Source organism: Asparagus officinalis, chromosome 9 (genome assembly GCF_001876935.1).
Source record: "Asparagus officinalis chromosome 9, Aspof.V1, whole genome shotgun sequence".
Classification (NCBI taxonomy): domain Eukaryota; kingdom Viridiplantae; phylum Streptophyta; class Magnoliopsida; order Asparagales; family Asparagaceae; genus Asparagus; species Asparagus officinalis.
The window spans coordinates 45,431,523-45,459,158 of NC_033802.1; the positions used below are offsets into that span (position 1 = coordinate 45,431,523).

At 38.9% G+C, this 27,636-nt stretch overlaps 1 protein-coding gene across 2 annotated transcripts in view; it reads right to left on the reverse strand.

Annotated features, from left to right (window-relative positions):
* LOC109824126 (rhodanese-like domain-containing protein 11, chloroplastic) overlaps positions 1–25,025 on the reverse strand; it is a 32,858-nt gene extending 7,833 nt beyond the window's left edge. The window contains exons 1-6 of one of the 2 annotated variants that reach the window (XM_020390653.1): positions 24,815–25,025; positions 24,609–24,712; positions 15,557–15,665; positions 15,348–15,444; positions 6,637–6,676; positions 6,494–6,568 (exon numbers count right to left, since the gene is read on the reverse strand). In XM_020390653.1, the coding sequence (XP_020246242.1) occupies positions 6,494–6,568; positions 6,637–6,676; positions 15,348–15,444; positions 15,557–15,665; positions 24,609–24,712; positions 24,815–24,937 (548 nt within the window). In that variant the 5' untranslated portion in view covers positions 24,938–25,025. Of the gene's footprint in view, positions 1–6,493; positions 6,569–6,636; positions 6,677–15,347; positions 15,445–15,556; positions 15,666–24,607; positions 24,713–24,814 lie in introns of both variants that reach the window. The other variant, XM_020390652.1, reaches the window with a different exon arrangement.

A 27,636-nucleotide genomic window follows, 5' to 3' on the forward strand; every position in this document is an offset into this window, starting at 1 on the left:
CGCCCCCCACTTGATCCGCTGCCTGCTGCTGTTTGTTGCTTGCTGTTGCCGCTGTTATTGCAGTGTTGACTATTCCCTCGACATTTTAGTCCTAGAACTGATGAGAGGAATGGTGTATATCTCACATTGTTGAGATATTTCACTTTTATTCTTCGCCCCCCACTTGATCCGCTGCCTGCTGCTGTTTGTTGCTTGCTGTTGCCGCTGTTATTGCAGTGTTGACTATTCCCTCGACATTTTAGTCCTAGAACTGATGAGAGGAATGGTGTATATCTCACATTGTTGAGATATTTCACTTTTATTCTTGTTTCCTTCAAGAACGCCCCCCACTTGATCCGCTGCCTGCTGCTGTTTGTTGCTTGCTGTTGCCGCTGTTATTGCAGTGTTGACTATTCCCTCGACATTTTAGTCCTAGAACTGATGAGAGGAATGGTGTATATCTCACATTGTTGAGATATTTCACTTTTATTCTTGTTTCCTTCAAGAAACGAGAATTTCACCTCTATTCTTGTTTCCTTCGAGAACGAGAATATAGAGTTTGACTTGAGCCTTTGTGCAAACAAAGCCAGGGCTCTCTCCCTCAGATGATATCGCCTCCGCGACGTGTAGACGTGACTATCTACTACTTTGCCTCTTATGTTTTTCAAATCTGGTAAATGTCCGGCTGAAATATCATCATCTTGCTACTGATCTGTTCTTAGTTTATGTTTCAATAACAGATGTCTACTACTACACTGGCTATTTGATTACTATCTATCTACTATAGTTGCGCAAAAATGACTATTAATTCTATGTCAGAAATCTACTCCTCTACTACTACTTCTGGTGTTGCTGGTGAGACCTCTGCGCCCAAGATAGTCTTGAGAACTACAATTAAATTGAATGGTAAAAACTATCTGCTCTGGGCACAAGCTTTTCGCATCTTCATTGGCGCTCAGAGCAAACTCCAATATCTTATGACATCTCCACCACCCACCTCAGATCCTACTTACAATTCATGGCTCTCTTCTGGTTATTGTGTTATGACTTGGCTTCTCAACAGTATGGAATCACAGATCAGTAGCAGTGTTATGTTTTTAACCACTGCAAATGAGATGTGGGACAGCCTGAAGATTATGTATGGAAACGAGAAGAATATTTCCCGTGTATTTGAGATTTATGAGCGACTGTTTGCGCTCAAACAGGGAGATAGGTCAATTCCGGAGTTCTTTGGTGAGTTGAAGGGACTGATAGACGAACTGGAGATGCATCAGCCTGCAGTAGCAGATGCAGCGATGTTATTGGGGTATCGCCGCGATCTGGCAGTATCCAAGTTTTTTTCTAGATTGAACCCTAATTTACAGTCCCAGGTGAGGGGACAGATATTGGATGGAGATATCATTCCCTCACTGACTGCTACATTTTCAGAGTCATGCAGGTCTCTACTGGTGTTACTTCTGATACTACTGCACCATCTTCACCTATGATGGATCGGTCTGCTATGTTCTCTAGTCGAGGCAGAGGCCGCGATCATGGTCGTGTCGTGATTCAGGGGGAGGACGTGGCTCCTTTGGTGGGAGGCAACGTGAATCTGATAAGGGCTCACGACAGTGTGATCACTGTTGGAGAACCAATCATATTTCTGAAAAGTACTGGGAGAAGTTTGGTCGTCTTCAGTGGGCTCAGTTAGCTAATACCGAGTCGACTCACTCATCTATTTTTGCTACTACTTCTGATGGTCCAGCTGTTACTGCTCTTACTATTAGGATTTCTCAGGCAGATTATGAGAGGTTACGACAGCTAGAACTCTCTCAGAACATTCATTCCGCTACTCATGCATCCTCTTCAGGTATGGATGCTTACATAGCTTCTTCTCACAAACCCTAGGTACTAGATTCTGGAGCCTCATCTCATATGACAGGTATAAAGGATTATTTTGTATCTTTACATCTTTCTGATAAGTTTTCTTCTATCCGCATTGCTGATGGTACTCTTTCTTCAGTTCATGGTGATGGAGTAGTTCATGCTACTTCCTCTTTAAAACTAACTGATGTGTTATATGTTCCTAAATTTTCTGTTAGCCTATTATCCATTAGCAAGTATACAAAACAAAATAACTGTAAAGTCACCTTCTTTCCATCTTATTGTGTTTTTCAGGACCTAGCAACTGGGATAAAAATTGGTTCGGGGCATGAGAGAGGAGGTATATACTATTTGGACGACAGTGTGCCAGAGGCTGGTCTTGTTGCATCACAATCTTACTCTACGTTATTATGGCACTAGCGTCTAGGTCATCCTTCACTACAAAAACTAAGATCGGTAATTTCTGTTCAGTCATCTATTTCCTCTTTAGGTTGTGAGTCTTGTGAACTGGGTAAGCATCATCGTGCTACTTTTCAGAATCGAGTCGATAAATGTAGTAGCTTTGCTTTTGAGTTGGTTCATTCTGATGTCTGGGGTCCTCTGGGGTCCTTATCGTGTTCCCTCTGTGAAAGGTTTTCGATATTTTATTATCTTTGTTGATGATTTCTCTCGCATGACGTGGTTTTATCTGTTAAAAGAGAGGTCAGAAGTCTCGCACGTTATTGAACTCTTTTATAATGAAATAAAAACTCAGTTCTCTACTTCTGTCCGTATTCTTCGTACTGATAATATTTTGGAATATATGAAATGTGATGTTTTAAAATTTTGTGCTCTTAATGGCATTATTCATCAGACTTTTTGCACTCACACTTCACAACAAAATGGACTTGCTGAGAGGAAGCATAGGCATATTCTAGATGTTCCTAGAACACTGATGATACATATGAATATTCCAAAGTATTTGTGGTCTGATGTTGTTCTCACTGTAAATTATTTGATTAATCGCATGCCTTCCTCTGTCCTTGATGGTTTAATACCATTCAATTGTCTTTATCCTGATAAAAAACAATTCTCTATGATTCCCCGTGTCTTTGGTTCTACGTGTTTTGTTCAGGATTTAACTGCTGGTTTGGATAAGTTGTCTTCTAGATCCATCAAATGTGTTTTTGTTGGATACTCTCGTAATCAAAAAGGGTATAGGTGTTACCATCCGTCCATCAGGAAATATTTTGTCTGCTGATATTACCTTTTTGAAGTATGTCCCCTATTTTTCGTCTAGTTCCACTACTATTGGCTGTCCACAGGTACCACTGCCTTCTTCTGCTCCTACTACTATTTTCCATTACCTGCTCCTGTAGCTCCTGCACCGAAGTCTCTACTGACATACTCTCGCCACCCAAAAGTACATGCCCCTGAATCTACTGGTCCATCTCATGTTGAGACCTCTATTTCTTCTGACTTGGATATCCCTATTGCTCTTCGAAAAGATAAACGGTCTTGTCCGAAATATCCTACATCTCTTTTTGTCTCTTATGACTGTCTCAACCCATCTTTTCGTCAGTTTGCTTTGTCATTGTCCACTGTATCTATACCCAGGTCACATGAAGAAGCTATGTTAGTACCAGTTTGGAAGCAGGCTATGAATGAGGAAATGAATGCACTACTTTCTAGAGGGACTTGGGACTTGGTTTCTCTTCCTACTGGAGCGACTGTGGTTGGTTATAGATGGGTGTACACCTTGAAATATCGTCCCGATGGGTCTGTTGATTGTTATAAAGCTCGCCTGGTTGCTAAAGGTTATACCCAGACATATGGCGTCGACTATTTTAAAACATTTTCTCCCATTACTCGTCTCAACTCCATCAGAATTCTTTTCTCTCTGGGTGTTAATATGGATTGGGCGATGCACCAACTAGATGTGAAGAATGCTTTCCTTTATGATGACTTGGACGAGGAGGTTTATATGGAGCAACCTCCTGGGTATGTTGGTCATTAGGGAATATTATCTGCAAGCTGAGAAAGACCATCTATGGGTTAAAGTAGAGTCCTCCAGCTTGGTTTGATAAGTTCAGCAATGTTATTTCTAATGTTGGTTTCCAACGCTGTCAGTCTGATCACTGTCTTTCTTCAACGCACAACTGGTTTGGTTATTTTAGTTGTATATATTGATGATATTCTGCTGACTGGGAGTGACTCTGTTGCCTTAGCTGAGAGTAAGGAGTATCTAAACCGTCATTTTGTCACTAAGGACATGCGAAAGCCAAAGTATTTTCTTGGGATTGAAGTCGCATATCAAAAGCATGGTCTGTTGTTATCCCAAAGAAAGTATGTGCTAGATTTACTAGAAGAAGCAGGTCTCTTGGAATGCAAACCTACAAGCACTCCAATGGAAGCAAATGTTGATTTGTGGTGTGATGATACATCTCTACTAGAGGATGCTGGACGATATAGGAGACTAATTGGGAAGCTTATATATTTGACAGTTATCAGACCTGATATTACTTTTACAGTAGGTGTACTGAGCAGGTTTATGCACAAACCTAGAGAGGTTCATTGGACAACAGCTCTGAAGATTTTGACATATGTCAAGAGTTGTCCTGACAAAGGATTGTTATATAAGAAGCATGAGCATACTCATATTTCGGCTTTCTCTGATGCTGGCTACGCAGGAGACATGGGAGACTGAAAGTCAACCTCAGGATTTTGTACTTTTGTTGGAGGTAATCTTGTGACTTGGAGATGCAAGAAACAAGATGTAGTATCACGATCTAGTGCAAAGGCCGAATATAGAACAATGACTCACACTGCTTGTGAGATGGTATGGCTACGAAAGTTTATAACAGAGCTTGGTTTTGTTCAGACTGGACCCATGTTAATACATTGTGACAATCAGTCTGCCATTTATATTGCACAGAATCATGTGTTTCATGAGAGGACAAAACATACTGAAGTTGACTGTAATTTTGTCAGAGATGCTTGGGAGAAGAAGATAGTATCTCTCATATTCACTCCGTACTCACAGCAACTTGCTGATATTCTTACCAAGGCTACTTCTTCAAATGTGTTCTTTGCTATATGTGACAAGCTGGGTATGATAGATATCTATGTTCCAGCTTGAGGGGGAGTATTAAATTAAGTATTGGGTATTAGGTTAATGGGCTGTTACCCGTTAACCTTAACCCTATTTATATGGCTATATATATATATCTCTTGTTATCTCAATAAGCAACAATTGGGATTCTCTCTATTTTCTACAAATACAATTTAAAAAAACCACACGTGATTCCCACATGAGATCTGAGATCTCAGTACACAGTTTCAGAAATACACATAGAAAAACATGTGTAGCAACAAATGCAAGAAAATACAAGTGATGTGCACAGTTCAACTTGACAAGCACACAGCACTTAAATGACAACAAACAAGCTACATAGCCCGGAACTGCGAGAATTTTACTCGTACGGCTTGAGCCCTCGGGCTTGAGAATGTAGCTTGCAACATGCATTTTGCATTGCGAAAGCCTGCAATGCCCAAGCTACATGGCTGTTCTGCTGCAGGGTATGTGGCAAGCAGCACTGTTATTCTAGGGAAACATGTCATAGCTCTGCATCCAAATATCGGGTATCTTCTCCTAGCACAACACTAGTGTTTGATCTCCTTTCAGTTCATCCAAAAATGTCAAATCCAGACAATTTCCACTAAAAATTAACGATTATTCAATTATTTTTCAAGATCACAATGAACATGAAGATCATAGTTTCAATTAGGACTCAAAATCATAATTCCAAATAAAAATCCACATAAACATATAGATCATCAAATCAACTGGCAATTAATGGATATGGGTCTTATGTATTTTACAAATGAACCAAAGATAGTAAATCATGTGGCTTAATCATAAAACTTGATTACACATGGTTTTGGATCTAATCCATCATAATGGAATTCAAAATTGTGTTTCTTATCTAACTCTAGTAGGTTCTAGATCTATATTCATGCAAAACATAAATCTATATATTGGGAAAAGAACATAGTCACAACAAGGAGCAGGGCCGACCCAATCTGAACCCAATATTCTAGCCATCTGCAATTTAAATCAGCATATTTTATAACAAACTTAAATAAATATATTTTTTTTCCTAGAGAAAACTAAGTTCAGTATGAAACTTCCAAATTAGAACATTCATGATTATAAGGGCACATATTATTTTTTTGTGAAGGTGCAAGAAAACAGCTGAAATCAAGTACGCTATAAAGAATATCAATTATTTAGTTGAAATATCAAAAATGAGATCTTCATACTGTAAATCCAGTATAATAAGGAATAAGACACCACTAGATTAGATAAAGATAGAAGCTATAACCAAATAGAAACATCTCTATGCTCAATGATATTTCACCAAGTAGAAAAAAAAGTCAACCAATTAATAAAAACCATTAACTAATTTTTACATAATTATTGATAAGTAAACATTTAGTTGTCTGTTTCATTATTTACACGACGTTCCTATAATTATAGACAACAGACAACAGCAAAGACAACATTCAACAAATAAAATTTATGCTAATATCAAAGAGATTCTACATGCTAAAGAGTATCCGAACTACTGATAGCAAATTAAAAAGGAAAATAAAAGTGAAAAGTACCAACCTCAGGCCTTTCTGGCACATGACAATTAGATCAGTATCCTTTGGAAACATCTCCTCAACCTTTGATATGAAATTCCTGTAATACTGCAATGAATGCGCAACATTCTAATTGCAAAAGGTTCAATTATAAGTGCATTAACATACTTGTCATAAGATAATGTAGGACTGCCACTCCACCAGCCTCCTGCACAGATATAATGAAAAGATTATTCCTTTCTGCAAAACATCAAGATGATTTTATGAAAAAGTTCGGAAATAGAAGAAGCACACTATGCTTCCTCAAACCTTGAAATATTTGTCAAAATAGCATGATGAAAAAGTTCAAGTAAAATAAAACTGCATGATTCATGTATGCTTCACATTTCTAATATATTCAACAATGCAACAATATTAAATATGTTATGATTAATTTAAAGGATAACTATTTGTACTTTTATGGTTTACTGAAATCAATGGAACAGCTTCACAGTCGACATAACAAGTACCCATGCTACATAGCTAACAGCATATGAGGTATCTGATCTCGTAACTCTCCTCTAATGAGTTTATATTAACCTGCATATAAGAACTTGTGTACTGTCAAGTATTCCCTCTACCTTTACAACTCACAACATTCAGCCCTTCATACACTTCATAAATCTTCAAAGTACTTTGAGATCTCTCTCTCTCTCTCTCTCTCTCTCTCTCTCTCTCTGTACACTTCATAAATCTTCAAAGTACTTTGAGATCTCTCTCTCTCTCTCTCTCTCTCTCTCCTCTCTCTCTCTCTCTCTCTCTCTCTCTCTCTCTCTCTCTCTCTCTCTCTCTCTCTCTCTCTCTTCTCCCTTGGGTCAAGAACTCCTCTGACAAGTTATACATCTGATTTAGATTACTTGAATAAAGTAGTTACACATACTCAGAATTTATTACATGAATCAGGAAGAGGACATATGAAAACAATCTGCCGCTCCATAGAGTTTCACATCAAGGAAACAAACTCCATCTATATATCTTGCTTCTTATAGTATTCTCACATATAGATTCATATTCTGCGCTGCACAAGAAGACACCATTACAAACAATTACCCTCACCAAACTTATGCATAATAATTTAAGATTTTAATGACTCTTCCTGAATCCTTCTAAAGTTCTCTGTGTCCATACCTTTGACATCACAAGAATAAAATGCCACCAAGAAACATAACTAACACAGTTACACAAAACAATACATCACCCAATAGGCTGCCATTACTCCAGTCATAAATTATCTCATCAATTAATTTTCACACTACTAAAAAAATAATGTACTTTTTTTCATTGTTTTGGGTGTTGAACAGAAATGAAATGTTATATTTGATCTCAACAACATTTTTTTGCAAGATTTGATCTCAACCAACATTTTTTGCAAGGCATACCAAGATTTATAGGAGAAGCGATGCAAGAAGAAGATGGAACGAAATAGGTGGGAGACAGTGAAGAATATCGTGTGTTGGAAGAATGCGGGGAGAAGGCAGAGGACAAATATGACAACCACCGAAAGGTGGCAAGGAAGATGACGACGAGGGTAACAGTGTTTGAATTTCTGCAATGGCAATGTCAGGGAGGTGCTGATGCAACTAATTGACAGGTGGATGCAAAATCAGATGAGGGAAAGGTACTAAAAGCTAAGTTTGACATTGATGATTGAATTGATATGCAGCAGCAAGAACTCCTACAACAACGATGTTAAATTAAGTATTGGGTATTGGGTTAATGGGCTATTACCCGTTAACCTTAACCCTATTTGTATGACTATATATATCTCTCTTATTATCTCAATAAACAAATTTAGGGTTTTCTCTATTCTCTACATGGTATCAGAGCAAGAAACCCTAGCCGCCACAAATCCCTTCCTAATTTCTCTATTCTCTACATGGTATCAGAGCAAGAAACCCTAGCCGCCACAAATCCCTTCCTAAAACCGCCGCCTCTTCACCACTACTAGCCACCGCCCCCCTCCCCTTCTGCCACACCCACTGCCGCGTCGCACCCTCCTACAGCGCGTTGCCTATTCCCACGACATCTCTGTCTTCGAACTGATGAGAGGACGATTGTATCCCTCGATATTTCAGTCATAGAACTGATGAGAGGAAGAGTGTCTATCTCACGTTGTTGAGATATTTTACTTTTATTCTTGTTTCATTCGAGAAACAAGAATATAAAAATTGAGCCTTTGTGCAAACAAAAGCCAGGGCTCTCTCCCTCAGGTGATCTCGCCTACGCGGCGTGAGGACATGACTATCTACCACTCTACCTCTAATCCTGCTCCTGATCGGCTCTTAGTTTATGTTTCAAGAACGGATCTCTATTACTAATTTGTCTATTTGACTACTATATGTCTCCTATTATTGCTCAAAAATATAAAAAAAATGACTACTACTTCGATGTCGGACATCTCCTCCTCTACTACTCCTTCTATTATTGCTGGTGAGACCTCTGAGCCCAAGGTAGTCTTGGGGACTACTATTAAATTGAATGGTGCAAACTATCGGCTCTGGGTCGCATCTTCATTGGCGCTCAGAGCAAACTACCACATCTTCTGGCATCTCCACCACCAACCTTAGATCTCACCTACAATTCATGGCTCTCATCTGATTATTGTGTTATGGCTTGGCTTCTCAACAGTATGGAAGCACAGATCAGTAGCAGCGTTATGTTTTTAACCACTGCGAAGGAGATGTGGGACAGCCTAAAGATTATGTACGGGAACGAGAAGAATGTTTCCCGTGTATTTGAAATTTATAAGCGACTGTTTGCACTCAAACAAGGAGATAAGTCAGTTTCGAAATTCTTTGGTGAATTGAAGGGACTGATAGACGAACTAGAGATGCATCAGTCTGTAGTAGCTGATGCAGCGACGCTATTGGGGTATCGCCGAGATCAGGTAGTGTCCAAATTTCTTTATGGATTGCATCCTACTTTACAGTCCCAGGTGAGAGGACAGATATTAGGGATGATACAATTCCCTCACTGACTGCTACATTCTCTAGAGTCATGCAGGTCTCTACTGGTGTTATTTCTGATACTACTGCACCAGCTCCACCTACAATGGATCAGTTTACCATGTTCTCTGGTCTGGGCAGAGGTCGCGGTCGTGATCGTGGTCGTGTCCGTGATTCAGGGAGAGGACGTGGCTCCTTTGGTGAGAGGCCAGGTGAATCTGATAAGGGCTCACGTCATTGTGGTCACTGTGCGAGAACCAATCATATTTTTGAGAAGTGCTGGGAAAAGTTTGGTCGTCCTCAGTGAGCCCAGGTAGCTGATACCGAATCGACACACTCATCTATTTCTGCTACTACTTCTAGTGGTCCAATTGTTACTGCTCCTACTGTTCAGATTTCTCAGACAGATTATGAGAGGTTACACGAGCTAGAACTCTCTCAGAACATTCATTCTGCTACTCATGCATCCTCTTCAGGTATGGATGCTTACATAGCTTCTTCTCACAAACCCTGGGTACTAGATTCTGGAACCTCATCTCATATGACAGGTATAAAGGATCACTTTGTATCTTTATATCTTTCTGATAAGTTTTCTTCTATCCGCATTGCTGATGGTACTTTTTCTCCAGTTCGTGGTGATGGAGTAGTTCATGCTACTTCCTCTTTAAAACTAACTGATGTGTTATATGTTCCCAAATTTTCTGTTAGCCTATTATCCATTAGCAAGTTTACAAAACAAAATAACTGTAAAATCACCTTCTTTCCATCTTATTGTGTTTTTCAGGACCAAGCAACTGGGATGAAAATTGGTTCGGGGCATGAGAGAGGAGGTATATACTATTTGGACGACAGTGTGCCAGAGGATGGTCTTGTTGCATCACAATCTAACTCTACGTTATTATGGCACTAGCGTCTAGGTCATCCTTCACTACAAAAACTAAGATCGGTAGTTTCTGTTCAGTCATCTATTTCCTCTTTAGGTTGTGAGTCTTGTGAACTGGGTAAGCATCATCGTGCTACTTTTCAGAGTCGAGTCGATAAACGTAATAGCTTTGCTTTTGAGTTGGTTCATTCTGATGTCTGGGGTCCTCTGGGGTCCTTATCGTGTTCCCTCTGTGAAAGGTTTTCGATATTTTATTATCTTTGTTGATGATTTCTCTCGCATGACGTGGCTTTATCTGTTAAAAGAGAGGTCAGAAGTCTCGCACGTTATTGAACTCTTTTATAATAAAATAAAAACTCAGTTCTCTACTTCTGTCCGTATTCTTCGTACTGATAATGTTTTGGAATATATGAAATGTGATGTTTTAAAATTTTATGCTCTTAATGGTATTATTCATCAGACTTCTTGCTCTCACACTTCACAACAAAATGGAGTTGCTGAGAGGAAGCATAGGCATATTCTAGATGTTCCTAGAACACTGATGATACATATGAATATTCCAAAGTATTTGTGGTCTGATGTTGTTCTCACTGTAAATTATTTGATTAATCGCATGCCTTCCTCTGTCCTTGATGGTTTAATACCATTCAATTATCTTTATCCTAATAAAAAACAATTCTCTATGATTCCCCGTGTCTTTGGTTCTACGTGTTTTGTTCAGGATTTAACTGCTGGTTTGGATAAGTTGTCTTCTAGATCCATCAAATGTGTTTTTGTTGGATACTCTCGTAATCAAAAAGGGTATAGGTATTATCATCTGTCTACCAGGAAATATTTTGTCTGCTGATGTCAGCTTTTTTGAGTCTGTCCCTTATTTTTCGTCTGCTTCCACTACTATTGGGTGTCCAGAGGTACCACTATCTTCCTCTACTCCTACTACTATTCCATTACCTGCTCATGTAGCTCCTGCACCGAAGCCTCTACTGACATACTCTCGCCGCCCGAAAGTACAATCTTCATCTCCAGCTGTCGGTCCATCTCATGTTAAAACCTCTATTCCTTCTGACTTGGATATCCCTATTGCTCTTCGAAAAGGTAAACGGTCTTGCCCGAAATATCCTATCTTTTTTTTGTCTTTTATGACCATCTCAACCCATCTTTTCGCCAGTTTGCTTTGTCCTTGTCCACTGTATCTATACCCAGGTCACATGAGGAAGCTATGTTAGTACTAGCTTGGAAGCAGGCTATGGATGAGGAAATGAATACACTACTTTCTAGAGGGACTTGGGACTTGGTTTCTCTTCCTACTGGAGCGACTGTGGTTGGTTACAGATGGGTGTACACCTTAAAATATCGTCCCGATGGGTCTGTTGATCGTTATAAAGCTCGCCTAGTTGCTAATGGTTATACCCAGACATATGGCGTCGACTATTTTGAAACATTTTCTCCTGTTGCTCGTCTCAACTCCATCAGAATTCTTTTCTCTCTGGCTATTAATATGGATTGGGCGATGCACCAACTAGATGTGAAGAATGCTTTTTTTTATGATGATTTAGATGAGGTTTATATGGAGCAACCTCCTGGGTATGTTGCTCAGGGGGAGAATATTATCTGCAGACTGAGAAACGCCATCTATGGGTTAAAGCAGAGTCCTCGAGCTTGGTTTGATAAGTTCAGTAAGGTTATTTCTAATGTTGGTTTCCAACGTTGTCAGTCTGATCATTCTGTCTTTCTTCGACGCACAATAACTGGTTTGGTTATTTTAGCCGTATATGTTGATGATATTTTGCTGACTGTGAGTAACTCTGTTGTCTTAGCTGAGACTAAGGAGTATCTAAACCGACATTTTGTTAAGGACATGGGAAAGCCAAAGTATTTTCTTGGATTGAAGTTGCATATCAAAAGCATGGTCTGTTATTGTCCCAAAGGAAGTATGTGCTAGATTTACTAGAAGAAACAGGTATCTTAGAATGCAAACTTGCAAGCACTCCAATGGAGGTAAATGCTGATTTGTGGCGTGATGATACCTCTCTACTAGATGATGTTGGACAATATAGGAGACTAATTGGGAAGCTAATATATTTGACAGTTACCAGACCTGATATTACTTTTGCAGTAGGTATACTGAGCAGGTTTATGCACAAACCTAGAAGGTTCATTGGACAGAAACTCTAAAAATTTTGGCATATGTCAAGAGTTGTCCTGGCAATGGATTGCTATATAAAAAGCATGGACATACTCACATTTCGGTTTTCTCTAATGCTGACTACGCATGAGACATAGGAGACCGAAAGTCAACCTCAGAATTCTATACTTTTGTTGGAGATAATTTTGTGACTTGGAGAAGGAAGAAACAAGATGTAGTATCACGATCTAGTGCAGAGGCCGAATATAGAGCAATGGCTCGCACTGCTTGTGAGATGGTGTGGCTACAAAAGTTTATGACAGAGCTTGGTTTTGTTCAGTCTGGACCCATACCAATGCATTGTGACAACCAGTCTATCATTTATATTGCACAGAATCATGTATTTCATGAGAGGACAAAACATATTAAAGTTGACTATAATTTTGTTAGAGATACTTGAAAGAAGAAGATAGTATCTCTCATATTCACTCCGTCCTCACAGCAACTTGCTAATATTTTTACCAAGGCTACTTCTTCAAAGGTGTTCTCTACTATATGTGACAAGCTGGGCATGATAGATATCTATGCTCCAGCTTGAGGGGGAGTATTAAATTAATTATTGGGTATTGAGTTAATGGGCTATTACCCATTAACCTTAACCCTATTTGTATGGCTGTATATATCTCTCTTATTATCTCAATAAACAAATTTAGGGTTTTCTCTATTCTCTACAAACGACATTGAAATCAATGAGGATCAGATGAGAGAATGCTTAGGATTAGGACCTAGACTTATAAGGATTCTGATACCATGTTAACATGATAATAGATCCTAAAAGCTAAGAGATGTGTACATTTATCTCATATAAATATTCATATAAATATATTCATTCAGTTGTTATTCATAAATGAAAGGACATAATTAGATACAACAATCCATAAGACAATCAGTTTATCAAAAGAAGCATAACATACTTCATCAGGTCATCTTATGCATAATTTGAGGTTAATCAAGCTATACCTGTTTGCTAGTGAGAGAGTACTTTGGGGGAGGGAAACGGTTATGGCAAGTTGGATTCCTCTGCCTACGGACTTTGTGAAATTGAATATCGAGGAGCTGCTAAAAAGAATCCTCAAGGAGCTGGTGGGAGAGGGCTTTTTAAAGACTCAAATGGAGAATAGATTTTTGGTATTTATCTCAATTTTGGGTACTGTAACAATGTGATTGCTGAACTCTCTTCGCTTTGGTTTGGTCGTCAACTAGCATGGGATTGTGGCTGGAAATTCATTATCTGTGAAACCAATGTTGCTGCTATTATTTCATCGATCCAAACTGCAGATACAAGACTACATCCCCTAGCTTCTACACTAGGCAAGTTTCGCGAACTCCTTCAAAGGAATTGGACTGTCCTCATCAGGCACACATACTGCGAAGCTAATTGGTGCACCGATGCAATGGCGAATATGGAGTTGATGCGATGGAGACCTCCATTGTGCTTATGCACCCCCTGCTGCATTATGTGCTCTACTGTTAGAAGATAGAATTGGATCAGCCTTACCTCGCACTGTTGGCAGAGAGTAGGCTGCTGTTTGTTTTTCCATGTTTTTGTTCTTCTAGTTCTATTCCGATGCACCCAAAAAAAAAGTGTCACAGCAACTTTCAATACGGGGACATTTCTGAAAAAGTTTCTTAAGAGAACTGGACAAGTTTACATTTCGAGCTGTCAATATACTAAGCTCCTGGCTAAGGAAGAGGACCACCATTAGAATGTTAACAAAAAATGGTGAGAAGTTGGACACACCTTCCTAGGTCAAGCAGTTCTAGCTCATACAACAAATAAGCGTCATGTTCCACTAGATTTGGGAAACATCTAGATGAAAGGTAATATGATTAAAGATGACCATATTGGATTACTCTTCCACTTTACATGACCCACTTGCATCGCAATACAACCATCTCAGAAGATCTCAGCCAAGTTGATATGTTGTAGACTCGAGTCTTAAGGGAGGAGAATTGATCAGTTAGAGGCAAGCTTGATAATTGGAAGTAGTGCCATCAAGTTCACCAAGGGAAGAGAGTGAAAAACAAGCGAGTGGGATTCATCACACAACAGAAAGTACACGATCATATTTTCACCCTCTTTCCATGTTTATTATACCTTACAGCTTTGCAGTCAATGTAGCAACTAGAACTCCCTTGGTATAATTAATGTTTATAATTATGCTACCTTGATACAAGTTCTATCGTCAATCTTTGAGCACTCCGCCACTTCAAGGACCTCTCCAGCCTTTGGAGCACTCAGCCAATGTTTGCAAGTGCCAGGCAGCACATTGGTAAACCCTTGGTGCAAAGGGCAAAGGGTTATGCTCACACCTAAATAAGGCCTACTCTCCGAAAAAGGATAAAGAAGAAAAGCTACCGATGTCATCAACAATGATCAGTCTACTTTCTGCAAGATAGTGGAGGGCTCTATTACCAAGTTTGTACTTGGAACGAGGGGCAAAGCCATCTGCCCAACCTGAGACTTTGAATGCCTTTGGTGCCTTGGTGGCTCCTTCTAGACCATAACCCCATTGTTTTCAAAGGTATAAGAAAATTAAGGCCAGTTAAGGAAAGCTTGTGTACTCCCTGGTCAGTGGTCCCTACATGTTCCATACAGTAACTGTATCTGTTAGCAATGAACAACCATTACAAAATTCTCATATAACCAATTATGCTTCTAGATGAGTATTTTCCCTAATCAATATATAACAAACTATCAATGCACCTGGGGCATCATGATGATGTAAATAATCGCTGCTACATGTTAGAAAAGAGTAACACAGAGTGACAAGAAACCTATAAAAGGCAAACAAGTAAAATAAAATGGAATTTCATCTACTAATACCCATTACAAAATTTGTGGTCCTTCTGGAAAGGGCTCCAACATCAGCTGACTTTTCTATATCAAAAATTGGCACCCAAGCAGAGCCTTTAACCTTCGCCTACAGTGAGGTTTATGCAAAGGTTTATAACATAAGTATGAACGAAGGGAAGACAAATTCAACATTGAACACAGAATATAAATAAACAGAATGCTCATGACATAACACTAACCTTGTTATACTCAGTTGATGGGCGCACGTCAAGCAGACTTTTATTAGAAAGTTGAATGGCATAACCAGCTTCTTTTGGTGTTAGGACCTTAATCTTTTGTTCCCTAATCGATGAACGTTGCAAAAAAATGCCTAAAAATATTTAATGAGAAATTAGATGATTCATGGTGTCATTCAAGTAAAGTGCCAGCTATATTACAAGAAATTAACATGAATCGTCTAGGAATTTATGAAAACTATGATCAAGTATAACTGCAGTGTCCCTTCATGGCTTCAAATCTGTAGCCACTGGAAAGGAAATTTTGGAAGGAGAACTTAGAAAAAAGTAGGAGTAAAATAAGTTGTGTTACCTTTTAAGCATATTCACCATTTAAAGAAGACATGGTAACCAGAGCAACTAATTTCAGTATTAGCTTTTTTGCAATCTAGTTCGATGACTCGACCATTAAAGTTATGATCAAAATTTTTACACGTCATATTTACTACGATGGACAGATACATTAGCTCATGAGGGGTTAATTAACCTTTGATAATTAGAATGTCTTATCTCAATCCTAGAACAACCTCAATGTGAGACCTGTCTCTCATGTTGACCTCAAGTGTCCACAACAATTATCTTTGGACTTTTTCTTGCTAATTTCAATATTTGAGTCCTAGTTGATCTTATAGTTCTTTCTCTACTATGACATTAAATTTGCACAACCTTAAGGTTAGAAGAAGTAGCCTTTGAATGTGCCTTATATGCTTGGATTAAGGTAGTTGTTAGACTTGATTCAAATTCTTGGAATTGTTTTCTTCCTAACAGAACAGGTGCTGAAACTTCTACTAATGGTGCAATGCTTCTATGTCCCTTTTGTTGGGTGTAAACGGACCCAACCTGGAGTTAATGAGCCTTAAATAGAGACAAGAAACCAATTTTAATTCCAAAGCTTATGCTTGTAGGTATTGGCCCCAACTTATATTTAAACTCATCACTTTTTCTTATCATTTCCAATAGTAGACTATACTCACACATGAATATCCCTACAATTTCCATTTCATTTGGGAGTATAGTTCAATCTTCCATGGGATTCAATAACTTGGTCTGAACCGACAACCATGGGAGGCAACACGGCTACATAACATCCACAGGATATTCTACCACTTGTAGGCTAACTAGACCGTACCACACCTGCAGACAATCTCAGGCACCATCCATCCGTGGGTTAACTTGGTGTAAGTTGGACCTTCATGAGCTTAGTCATACTCTCGACACCTACAGGCTTCATATTGGACTTCAATTATTTTTAGTTGGATCATAACCTTAGCTTTGATACTACTATTAGATCAAAAAACAAAACTGATTAATATAATATATGTATGTGGGGAGAAAGATGGGGAGAAGCAAATGAATTTTTCAGTATTCTCATATTACCTTCTCTCATGCTACCCAGATTCTCTTATTCACAAGAAGCTTCATCTAAGATTTATTATTATTACAAACAAAAATGGGTTTTCTTTACAATAATTGGCATCAATATAGACAAAAAAAAAGAATAACAAAGCCCTATATTCTTAATTACAGACTGTTGAAAATATGCCTCAAAACCCTTCATGAATTTTTATTAGCCATTAACCCTCGTGCCACTTCTAGCAGCGTGTGCTCTAAATCCCATTGGATATGGAATATAATACTATCAATTGAGTCTTAATAATATTAGGACTTAGGTGTGTTTGCAGACTCTGTATTAGCAGTCTCTTTTTATGTTTATGAATGGCTAGGATTTAACCCATGATTATGGGGTTAATTGATAGGGTTTTGCTATTAGTAAAATACCTTTTCTTTTGTTTTCAGCCATCATTGTGTCTGTGAAAAGAAAAGAACAGACATTGAGCTTGAAGTTTGAGGGTTCAAGCTTTTGGCATTTGTGAGTTCTTGTACTCTTTTCTCTTTTCTATAGTAAAATTTATCTGACGTCTCTGTCGTGGACGTAGCCCAAAAAAGTTGAACCACGTAAATTTATGTTTGTGATTGCATGTCATTTATTCTTGTGCTTGTTCTTCACAACTATTTTTGCTCGATTGTGCACGTGTTCTAACAAATTGGTATTAGAGCTCCGGTTTCGATTTGTTTTATGCACATAGAAGATGCTTGCGAAATACAAGATTGAGAAGTTCGAACCGTGATGTCAATCTCGGTCTTTGACAAGTGAAGATGCGGGCTATCTTGTTTTAACAATGATTATAGAAGGCTTTGTCGGGGAAAGAGAATATGCCAACATCGATGACAGATGATGAAAATTTTCGAGATGGATGAAAAGGCATTAATTTCAATCCAATCGTGTTTGTCGAACAAGGTTCTTCAAGAAGTCGTGTGCAAGAAGACCGCAGCAGGCTTAGGGCTCAAATTGAAATCTATTTACATGATGGAGACGCTCGCCAACTGACTGCACTTAAAACAAAGATTGTTTATGCTTCACATGATGGAAGATATATCTATTAAATCACATTTTGGTGAATTTAATTCTATTATTATGGAATTGGAGAATGCAGATGTAAAAGTAAAAGATGAAGATCAAGGCTTTGTTACTGTTATGTTCGTTACCGCCTCCTTACAAGAACTTTTGGAAAACTATGATATATGGTAAAGAATCTATCTCGATGGAAGATGTGAAATCATCTTTATTCGCAAAAGAGTTGATGGACGAAGACTTGACCGGATCCAGTGATGGTAAAGTCAAAGCCCTACACGTTCAAGGCAAAAACATAGTGTGGATCTAACAGTAAAATCAAGTCGAGATCAAAGTCAAAGACTAAAAGCAAATTATATAACTGATGCAAGAAGAAAGGGCATGTCATGAATGGGTGTTGGAAGTTTTAGAAAAAAGATAAGAAGAAAAATCACAGCAAAGAAGATTCCACAGGGATTAGCATTGTCGAGGATGATGATGGTTTTGTTCTCTTAGCTATAAATTCAGGCAAATCCAAGGATGCTTGGATTTTAGACTCCAGATGTACTTATCACATGTGCCCCAATAGAAATTAGTTTTCCACCTATAAATCAATTGAAGATGGAGTTGTGCTTATGGGAAATGATTCTCATTGTAAAGTAATTGACATTGGTACAATTAAATTTAAAATGCATGATGATATTGTGAGAACATTGTCAGATGTTTGTCATGTTCCAGATTTGACGAAGAATCTCATCTCTCTAAGCACTTTTGAAGCTAACGGTGCAAGTATTTAGTCGAAGGTGGAATTTTCATAGTTTCTAGAGGTTCCTTAGCTACCATGAAGACAAAAAGATCACGAAATCTCTATATCTTGCAAGGAAAGATGATTACAGGTGCTACTGCTATTACTACATCGTCATTATCTGAGACTGATACGAGTTGCCGTGCGAGCACCCTTTGGTCGCGGAATTACCAAAGGATGGGTTGAGAAGAAGACAACTAAAACACAAGAACAATTCAGTATGACGAAGAAAAATACATTCTCTAGATTATGAAGAATCAACTATTACAAATCTCTCCCTCACAATCTCACTAGAATCGAGAATAACCTCTCAATCCTCTCTAAACCCTAATACAATGATTAGAATCTCTCTTAATTTCCTCTCTGATTAATCTAAACCCTAATCCTTTTGATTAGGATCTCACTTAGACCTAAAACCCTTTAGATCTACATCTGACCTCTCCTCCTTGTTTAGAACCCTAAACAATCCCTATTTATAGGGTTTACAACAGGTGGCAATCTGGTAAATAATCAAAACCAAACCCAGCTAGGATTCCTTCAAAACAGAAACCAAGTTTGCTTAGGAAACCTCGATGAGCCGACTCAAAACTACATATGAGTCGACTCATGACTGATGAGTCGACTCATAAACTGATAAGTCGACCGAGCAGAAACTTTTAACAAAACGACTGGGTTTCGTTAGTCGACTCATGACAGGCATAAGTCGACTCAACCTGATGAGTCGACTCATGTTCATGTATGAGTCGACTCACGAGCTGAAAACTGGATTCTTCGAATCTGCTGCTCGTCGTCTCGTTCCACGCTCCATCCTGTGCTCCGTCGTGTCGCTTCACACCATTATTCTCACGATATCATGAGAATCACCTATCCTCAAGCTCCCATGAGAATCGTTTTTCCGAAGAAAAGATATACCCGTATTTGGGTCCCCCCTTTAGAAAACTTGAAGTCCCATTCAAGTTAGAATTTCACCTGAGGAAACTCTCGGGCCCCTCCATCTTTGTTGACTTCAGTCATCTTCTTCTTCCTTAATCTCTGAACTCCTTCCAAAGAAAATAAGGATCTCGCCAAGCTTCTTGTATTGCGATCGAGTCAGGACCATACACAGGATGTCCTTTTACCGGATCTGATCGTTCTGATACCAACTTGATACGAGTTGTCGTACGAGCACCCTTTGGTCGCGGAATTACCAAAGGGTGGGTTGAGAAGAAGACAACTAAAACACAAGAATAATTCAGTATGACGAAGGAAAATACCTTCTCTAGATTATGAAGAATCAACTATACAAATCTCTCCCTCACAATCTCACTAGAATCGAGAACAACCTCTCAATCCTCTCTAAACCCTAATACAATGATTAGAATCTCTCTTAATTTCCTCTCTGATTAATCTAAACCCTAATCCTTTTGATTAGGATCTCACTTAGACCTAAAACCCTTTAGATCTACATCTGGCCTCTCCTCCTTGTTTGGAACCCTAAACAATCTCTATTTATAGGGTTTACAACGTGATGGCAATCTGGTAAATAACCAAAACCAAACCCAGCTAGGATTCCTTCAAAACAAAAACCAAGTCTGCCCAGGAAACCTCGATGAGTCGACTCAAAACTGCATATGAGTCAACTCATGACTGATGAGTCGACTCATAAACTGATGAGTCGACCGAGTAGAAACTTTTGACAAAACGACTGGGTTTCGTGAGTCGACTCTTGACAGGCATGAGTCGACTCAACCTAATGAGTCAACTCATGTTCATGTATGAGTCGACTCACGAGCTGAAAACTGGATTCTTCGAATCTGCTGCTCGTCGTCTCGTTCCACGCTCCATCCTGTGCTCCGCTGTGTCGCTTCACACCATTATTCTCAAAATATCATGAGAATCACCTATCCTCAAGCTCCCATAAGGATCGTCTTTCCGAAGAGAAGATATACCCGTATCAGAGACCGATGCCACCAAGTTGGGGCACATGAGATTGGGTCATTAAGCGAGAGGGGCATGACTATACTCAACGCGAGGGGACTTCTTTATGGTCAGAGTACAGAAAAAAGTATTTTTGTAAGCATTGCGTGCTTGGCAAGTAAAAGTATGTCAGTTTCAGTATAGTTGTGCATTGAACCAAAAACACTTGGATTATATCCATTCTGATTTGTAGGGTCCCTCGCGCGTTCTTTCGAAGGGCAGTGTTAGATATATGTCGACATTCATCAATAACTACTCAAGAAAAATTTTAGTTTATATGCTAAAAAGCACGGATGAAATGTTCAAGTATTTAAAGCAGCGGAAAACATTGATTGAGAAGCAGATTGACGAAAAAATTAAGAAGCTAAGAATCCACAATGGATTGAAATTTTGCTCCTCCAAGTTTCATGAATTCTACAAAGATGAGGGTATAGTTAGATATTGGACCATGTGACACACCACAATGAAGCGACGTTGCAGAATGAGTGAATTTGAGAGAACTCGACGCATGTTGAAAGATTTTTAGGCTGAAGCAGTGTATATAGCGTGTTACTTGGTGAATAGTTCTTCATCCACATCCATTGATTGCAAGACACCAAAAGACGTATGGTTTGACTATCCTGGTGATTATTCTAATTTAAAAGTATATGATTGTCCTGCATATGCACATGTAGATCAAGGTAAATTAGAACCTAGATCTAAAAATACATTTTTATTCATTATGCCTCTAGGATGAAGGGATATAGGTTGTGATGCCCTAATCTTAGATCACCTAAACTCATGATTGAGAAAAATGTAATATTTCATGAGTCTGCTCTGGTTCTTCCAAAAAAGATAATGTTATTGTTCTTACTGATACAGGTACTACACATAAGAGTACTGAAGAGAAGGTGGAGTTGGAAACGGATTCTCATAATTCAATTCAACAATCAGTTATTGGTTAGCCTAAAAGTAATGAAGAAACACAAATTAGAGCAGAAGATGATGCTTATAGTATTGCAAAAGGCAACGGAAAGAGATTGATTACACCACATTAGAGATATGCAGATTCAGTTATTGCATATGCATTGTTAGCAGATCAAGAGATATGTGATGCAGGAGAACCGAACAGTTTTTTAGAAACCACTCATCATAAGACTCTGCAAATTGGTTGATTGCTATGAATGAGATGAAATCTCTTCATAAAAATTAGACTTGGGATTTGGTAGTTCCTTCGAAAGGATTAGGCTATAAGTGGGTGTTCAAGAAAAAGAAAGGCAATACAATGATATTTTCTCACTTGTAATTAAACATACTTCCATTCATATTTTATTATCACTAGTTCCAGTATATGACTTGGAGTTAGAGAAACTAGATGTTAAAATAGCTTTCTTGCATGGTGAACTTAAAGAACAGATTTTTATGCAACAACCTGAAGGGTCTGTAATTGAAGGAAGAGAAGATCATGTTTATTTGCTAAAAAAAACTCTATACGGTTTGAAGCAATCTCCTCATCAATGGTAGAGAAAATTTGATTCTTTCATGATCAGTCATCGGTTCAGTAGGAGCAAATATGATGCTCGTATTTACTTGAGGAGATTGAATGATGATTCTTTCATTTACCTGTTATTGTATGTCAACGATATGTTGATCTTAACTAAGGATATATCTAACGTGAATAGTTTTAAAGATTCTACTTGGTGTAGAATTTGAGATGAAGGACTTGGCAAAGTCCTCAGAAAAGCTACATTGAGAAAGTCCTCACTTGCTTTAATATGCATAAATCAAAATCGGTTACCACTTCTCTTGTAACACCTTTCAGGCTATTAGAATTATTATCACCTAGCACAGATGCAGATCATGACTACATGTCTCAGGTACCTTATGTGAGTACAGTTAAGAACATCATATATGCGATGGTACGTACTCGATCGGATCTTTCACAAACAATCGGTGTTGTTAGTAAGTATATGGCAAATCCCGAAAGCATAGCTTCGTTATTCCCTGCACCCCTCCTCGTACTATCGTATAATTCATGCGAATAGATTTCTAATACATTTACGAACCGATTCCCTCTGATAGACAAATTGGTTCCCTAAAATTAGCATACCACTTACAAAGTATGTGGGGATCAAAGTTGATTTACAAGTCCGTTTTCATGCACAAGCACAAGGACTTTGTCTCAGCCCATTAGTAGCTTTCTAGCTGAGACAAATTGGACTACTTCCTACATATATAGTGTGAAAAGCTATTGTTACGATTTTATGAGAATTACAAAATCGGTCCATAGAAAGGATAAGATATTGATTCCAATAATGATAACTTGGAGGTCACTTCAAGTAAGTTGGAGGAGCTTAGGTGGAATTGTTTGAACTCAGAATTAGTAGAAGACGCACTTGATGTTAATGAGAAGAAAGTTAGAAAATAGAAAAAAATTATTAAGAGGCTATCTAATATTTAATGTTTTAGTCTTATGTATTCAAAAATTTTAAAAATAAAGTATTGAAGTATTTTATATAAAAAATATTGAAATGCATAATAAGTTTTTTAGTTTCTAATTTTCTACTATACACTTTGAAAAATATTAAGTGTACCCAAAAAAATTACATTGTATCATGTATCGAACTTGCGCACCGAAATAAGCTACCCCCTGCTGAATCCAAAATTTAAAGTCTCGAATTGCGTACCTGAATTCATACGACGACCCGCTACGTATCACAAACCATATAAGTATGACCGGAAGAGAGCACTGGCTAGCACTAAAATGGGTCCTTATATACTTGAAGGGAAGTTTGGGTGTTAGCTCGGTATTTGGTGGAGATAGTGGCATAATTGCATTGCTACCAAATATGTTGATTTAGATTTCGCGAGTGATTTGAATAAACATAGATCAACTACATGTTATGTTTTTACTCTTGCCGGAGGTTCTATTTGTTGGAGATCAATGCTACAACCTACTATTGCTTTGTCTACTGCAGAGGCGGAGTTCATAGCGACTACAGAAGCTATGAAGGAAGCACTATAGTTAAGAGATTTTCTTGGTGAATTGGCAGTTGAGCAGAATTATACTCTTGTTCATTGTGATAGTCGAAGTGTTATTCATTTGGCTAAGCATCCAATATTCAATTCAAAATCAAAGCACCTTGAGGCTCAATATCACTTCATTAGAGAGATTGCTGAGGAAGGTAAAATAATCCATCAGATACATTGACGAAGGCAGTTATCGGTAGCCAAGTTCAAAATCTGCTTGGACTTGCTTCATGTCCAAGAACATTGAAGCCTCGTAGGGCACATTTGCAAGCAGTATACTGTTGAGAAAGTCGAGAACTTATTCGGGTTGTTGAGTCTTGGTGGAGATTTGTTAAAAATATGCCTCAAAACCCTTCATGAATTCCTATTTGCTATCAACCCTTGTGCCGCTTGTGATGTGCTCTAAATCCCATTGGATGTGGGATATGATACTATAAATTGAGTCTCAATAATATTAGGACTCAGGTACTTGTGCGGACTCTGTACAAGTCCGGGCTCAGGAATAAAGTATTAGCTGCTCTCCTTTTATGTTTTTGAATGGCTAGGATTTAACCCATGATTAAGTGGTTAATTGATAGAGCTTTGCTATTAGTAAAATAAAATTCCAATTCTTTTGTTTTCAGCCATCATTGTCTCTGTGAAAAGAAAAGAACAGAGAGAGAGAGAGAGAGAGAGAGCGTTTGAAGTTTGAGGGTTCAAGCTTTCGGACTTTGTGAGTTTTTGTACTCTTTTCTCTTCGCAATTATTTACGCTTGATTATGCACGTATTCTAACCCAGACACTTCTCCAACATGAAAATTGATATAAAGAACTTATTTTGATTTGAACAATATAATCATTTAAACAAAAGTACCAGAGTCTCCCATCTCCTGCGAGCAGCAGCCATCTCTTTCGCCTGTTTCACCTCCTCCTCTTCATCCCCAGCAACGGCCCTTACTATAATAGCAGACTTCAACTTCTGTATCCATTAAAAAAACAGGAAAAAAACCCACAAACCAATTTTAAAACTAGATACCCATTACTGAAAAACGATTAAAAATAAGAGATAAGAGAGACCCACATGAGGATTTATGAGAAAGCTCCTTCCATGGTTGCTGATGGCCAAGTAATTTGCGCTCTGACACAGCGAATTGAGTGAGGACAGGGGCAGAGAGTTGGGGAGATGAAGCCCAAGAGTTTCCATAATTTTATGGAGGGAGGAATTGGACCGCTCAAAAGAGTAGCCTTCCTCTGTGGGGAGCAGAAGCGTGACTTACGCTGGGAGGCTTTATCTTCTGTTTACTCTTTATTATTTGTTTATTTATCGGATTTTCCCCTCGTACACAATTTGGACAAAGTTTCAAAACCAAACCCTTTCAACATTTAATCCCAAAAACCGAACTCTTTTGCATTTAATTTCAAAAACCGATCTGGTTTTAGTCTTGGCACTGAAACCACGTCGGCTTTTGAAAAAAAAATTCTGAAACTTCACGGGAGTTGAACTCCCGTGAAGTTTAGCAGAATTTTAACAATCTGCTAAAACTTCACGGGTGTTCAACTCCTGTGAAGTTTTATTAGTTAAACAAACTTTACAGGAGTTAAACTCACGTCAAGTTGTATTTGTTTATCAAACTTCACGGGAGTTCAACTCCCGTGAAGCTTGTAACATGCTAAAAACTCCACGGGAGTTGAACTCTCGTGGAGTTTCAGCCCATTTTCCAGAGAGTCAACTCTCGGAAAATTTTTGACTGCAACTCCACGGGAGTTCAACTCCCATGGAGTTGCAGGTTCCACAAACCATGCACAGCAGCATGTGCATGTTCTGTACGTAAAGTACCTCATATACGTTATATTTACCTGTTAACAATAATTGATCTCATATACACTGAATTACAACAATATATACATAATTCAACCATGAATTAAACACAAATCAAACAATACTCACAAAGAGTACATATATAAACAATAATTGATCCACAAAAGTATAGTATTTGAAAATTCATAAAAGTTACAAATTTTAACAAAATAAGCTCACATACGACCCAAAATAGCTCATCTCCTTCCTCTCCCTCTCTTCCCCTTCCACCTCGCTCTTCCATGCCCCCTACGTTCCTTGAGCCTCGATTATCTGAGTATCCGGTTGTGTATGAGGCTGCGAAGTGTCAGCTCCATTAGCATGCGAAGTGTCAGCTCCATCAGCATGCGAAGTGCCGGCTTCGTCGTCACGTGGCCGTCGTTGTCGCGTGTACGCTTGCCCAAATGATCGAGACCTATCCTCATGGCCTGCAAACTCGTCGACATGAGTCTTATAAAACACCTGTGCTATTGTCTTCTTGATCCCGCTGAAGACTCCTAACGCCACCGAATCTTGAATCTCAGGCATGTGCGCATCAATATCAGCTTCAATGCTATCAAAAGCACGGACCTGTGAGGTAAATAATTTATTAAGTACCATCTCAATAAAAAAATGTTATAATTTAGCTTAGAAACTTACATAATCTCTCTCAATCATCCCACTAGGGATGTAACTATCTGTCGATGGGCGTGGCATGTGTCCAGCTGATGCCTGTGGGTCACGTGTGATCCATCTACGTGTGATATCCCTATACCAACGCATATACATGGTATAGTCAATAGCTGTATCTCTTGTATCCTGTATGAAATCTCACATGTGAGTCCACCTGTCTATGTAGGCCACACGGACTACAGCCCAGTCGGTATAATGCGATATAGGTCATTGCCGATGATCGATATGCTCGACAGGCTCTGGTACATGCTGAGAGAGCAGAAATTATCGTAGCACAAGGTCAGGGACATGCATCTCTACAATCTCCCAACAGATCAATAGAACTCTAGCTCCCCACAAGTCGGGACTATCTCGATAGATAGGTACAAGAGTATGCATATCGAGCTCCGGTGGTAAATAAGGTCTCCACTTGAACTGAAATAAGATAAAAAACATTTATCAGTATCAATAACAAAACTATAATATTCATAACGACATCGAGTTTTATATTTACATGTTCGTGTTGGAGGACATCAAGCTCATTTCGGTAAAACTCACGATGTCGCGTCGCTGATTTGTAGTTAGCATACTGCACGTTATACCTATTTGGCATAAAGAATATATGAGTTCAAATTTAGTTCAATAAAATTGTATGGACAATTATACCTGTATGCCAAAGGAAACTGTCCCTGTAAGTCACGGTGCACAAGCAAAGTCGGTCTGCCAACATGAGTGCGCTCTCATGACCAAATCTGGATCAACGTGTAGCATCCCTTGAATTCTTTATTCTGCATTAAGAATACTCTACCCAATTCTCTATACAAGTATGCCAACACCGTACTGCCCCACGATAGTGCGCCGCATACACTAAAATCCTCCAGCAGTGGCAACCATCGTGAATGTACAAGAGTCTTGCTCGCACCAAGGAATAGCATGCACCCTATCATGTGCAGTATGTATGCACGAGCATGAAACTCAAGCGTCTCAATGGAGGCATCTGCTGGTATATCTCCCTGAAATGTCTGACGAAGCCACGATAGCTTCATCGCACCACTCCTCAAGTCGGGAACCTGACCAAGAAGCCTAGCACATACCTCAACCCAATTATGGTCATCGGTGCCCATAATTGTCGGGCCATCGATGCGGAGCCCAAGTATGACGGCTACGTCCTATAAGGTGATGGTACACTCCCCTGTATACATATGAAAGGTGTTGGTCTCTGGCCTCCACCTCTTAATCAGTACAGTGATAAGCGGCCAATCAAGCCTAATATATCACACTGTCGAACACTCCCAGAACCGGGCCTGAGCTATCAACTGTAGTACTCTCTCATCTTCAATGACCCAAGCTGAATGACTCTGGGAATGATCGACCATGGTGATGTCTGGTACGGG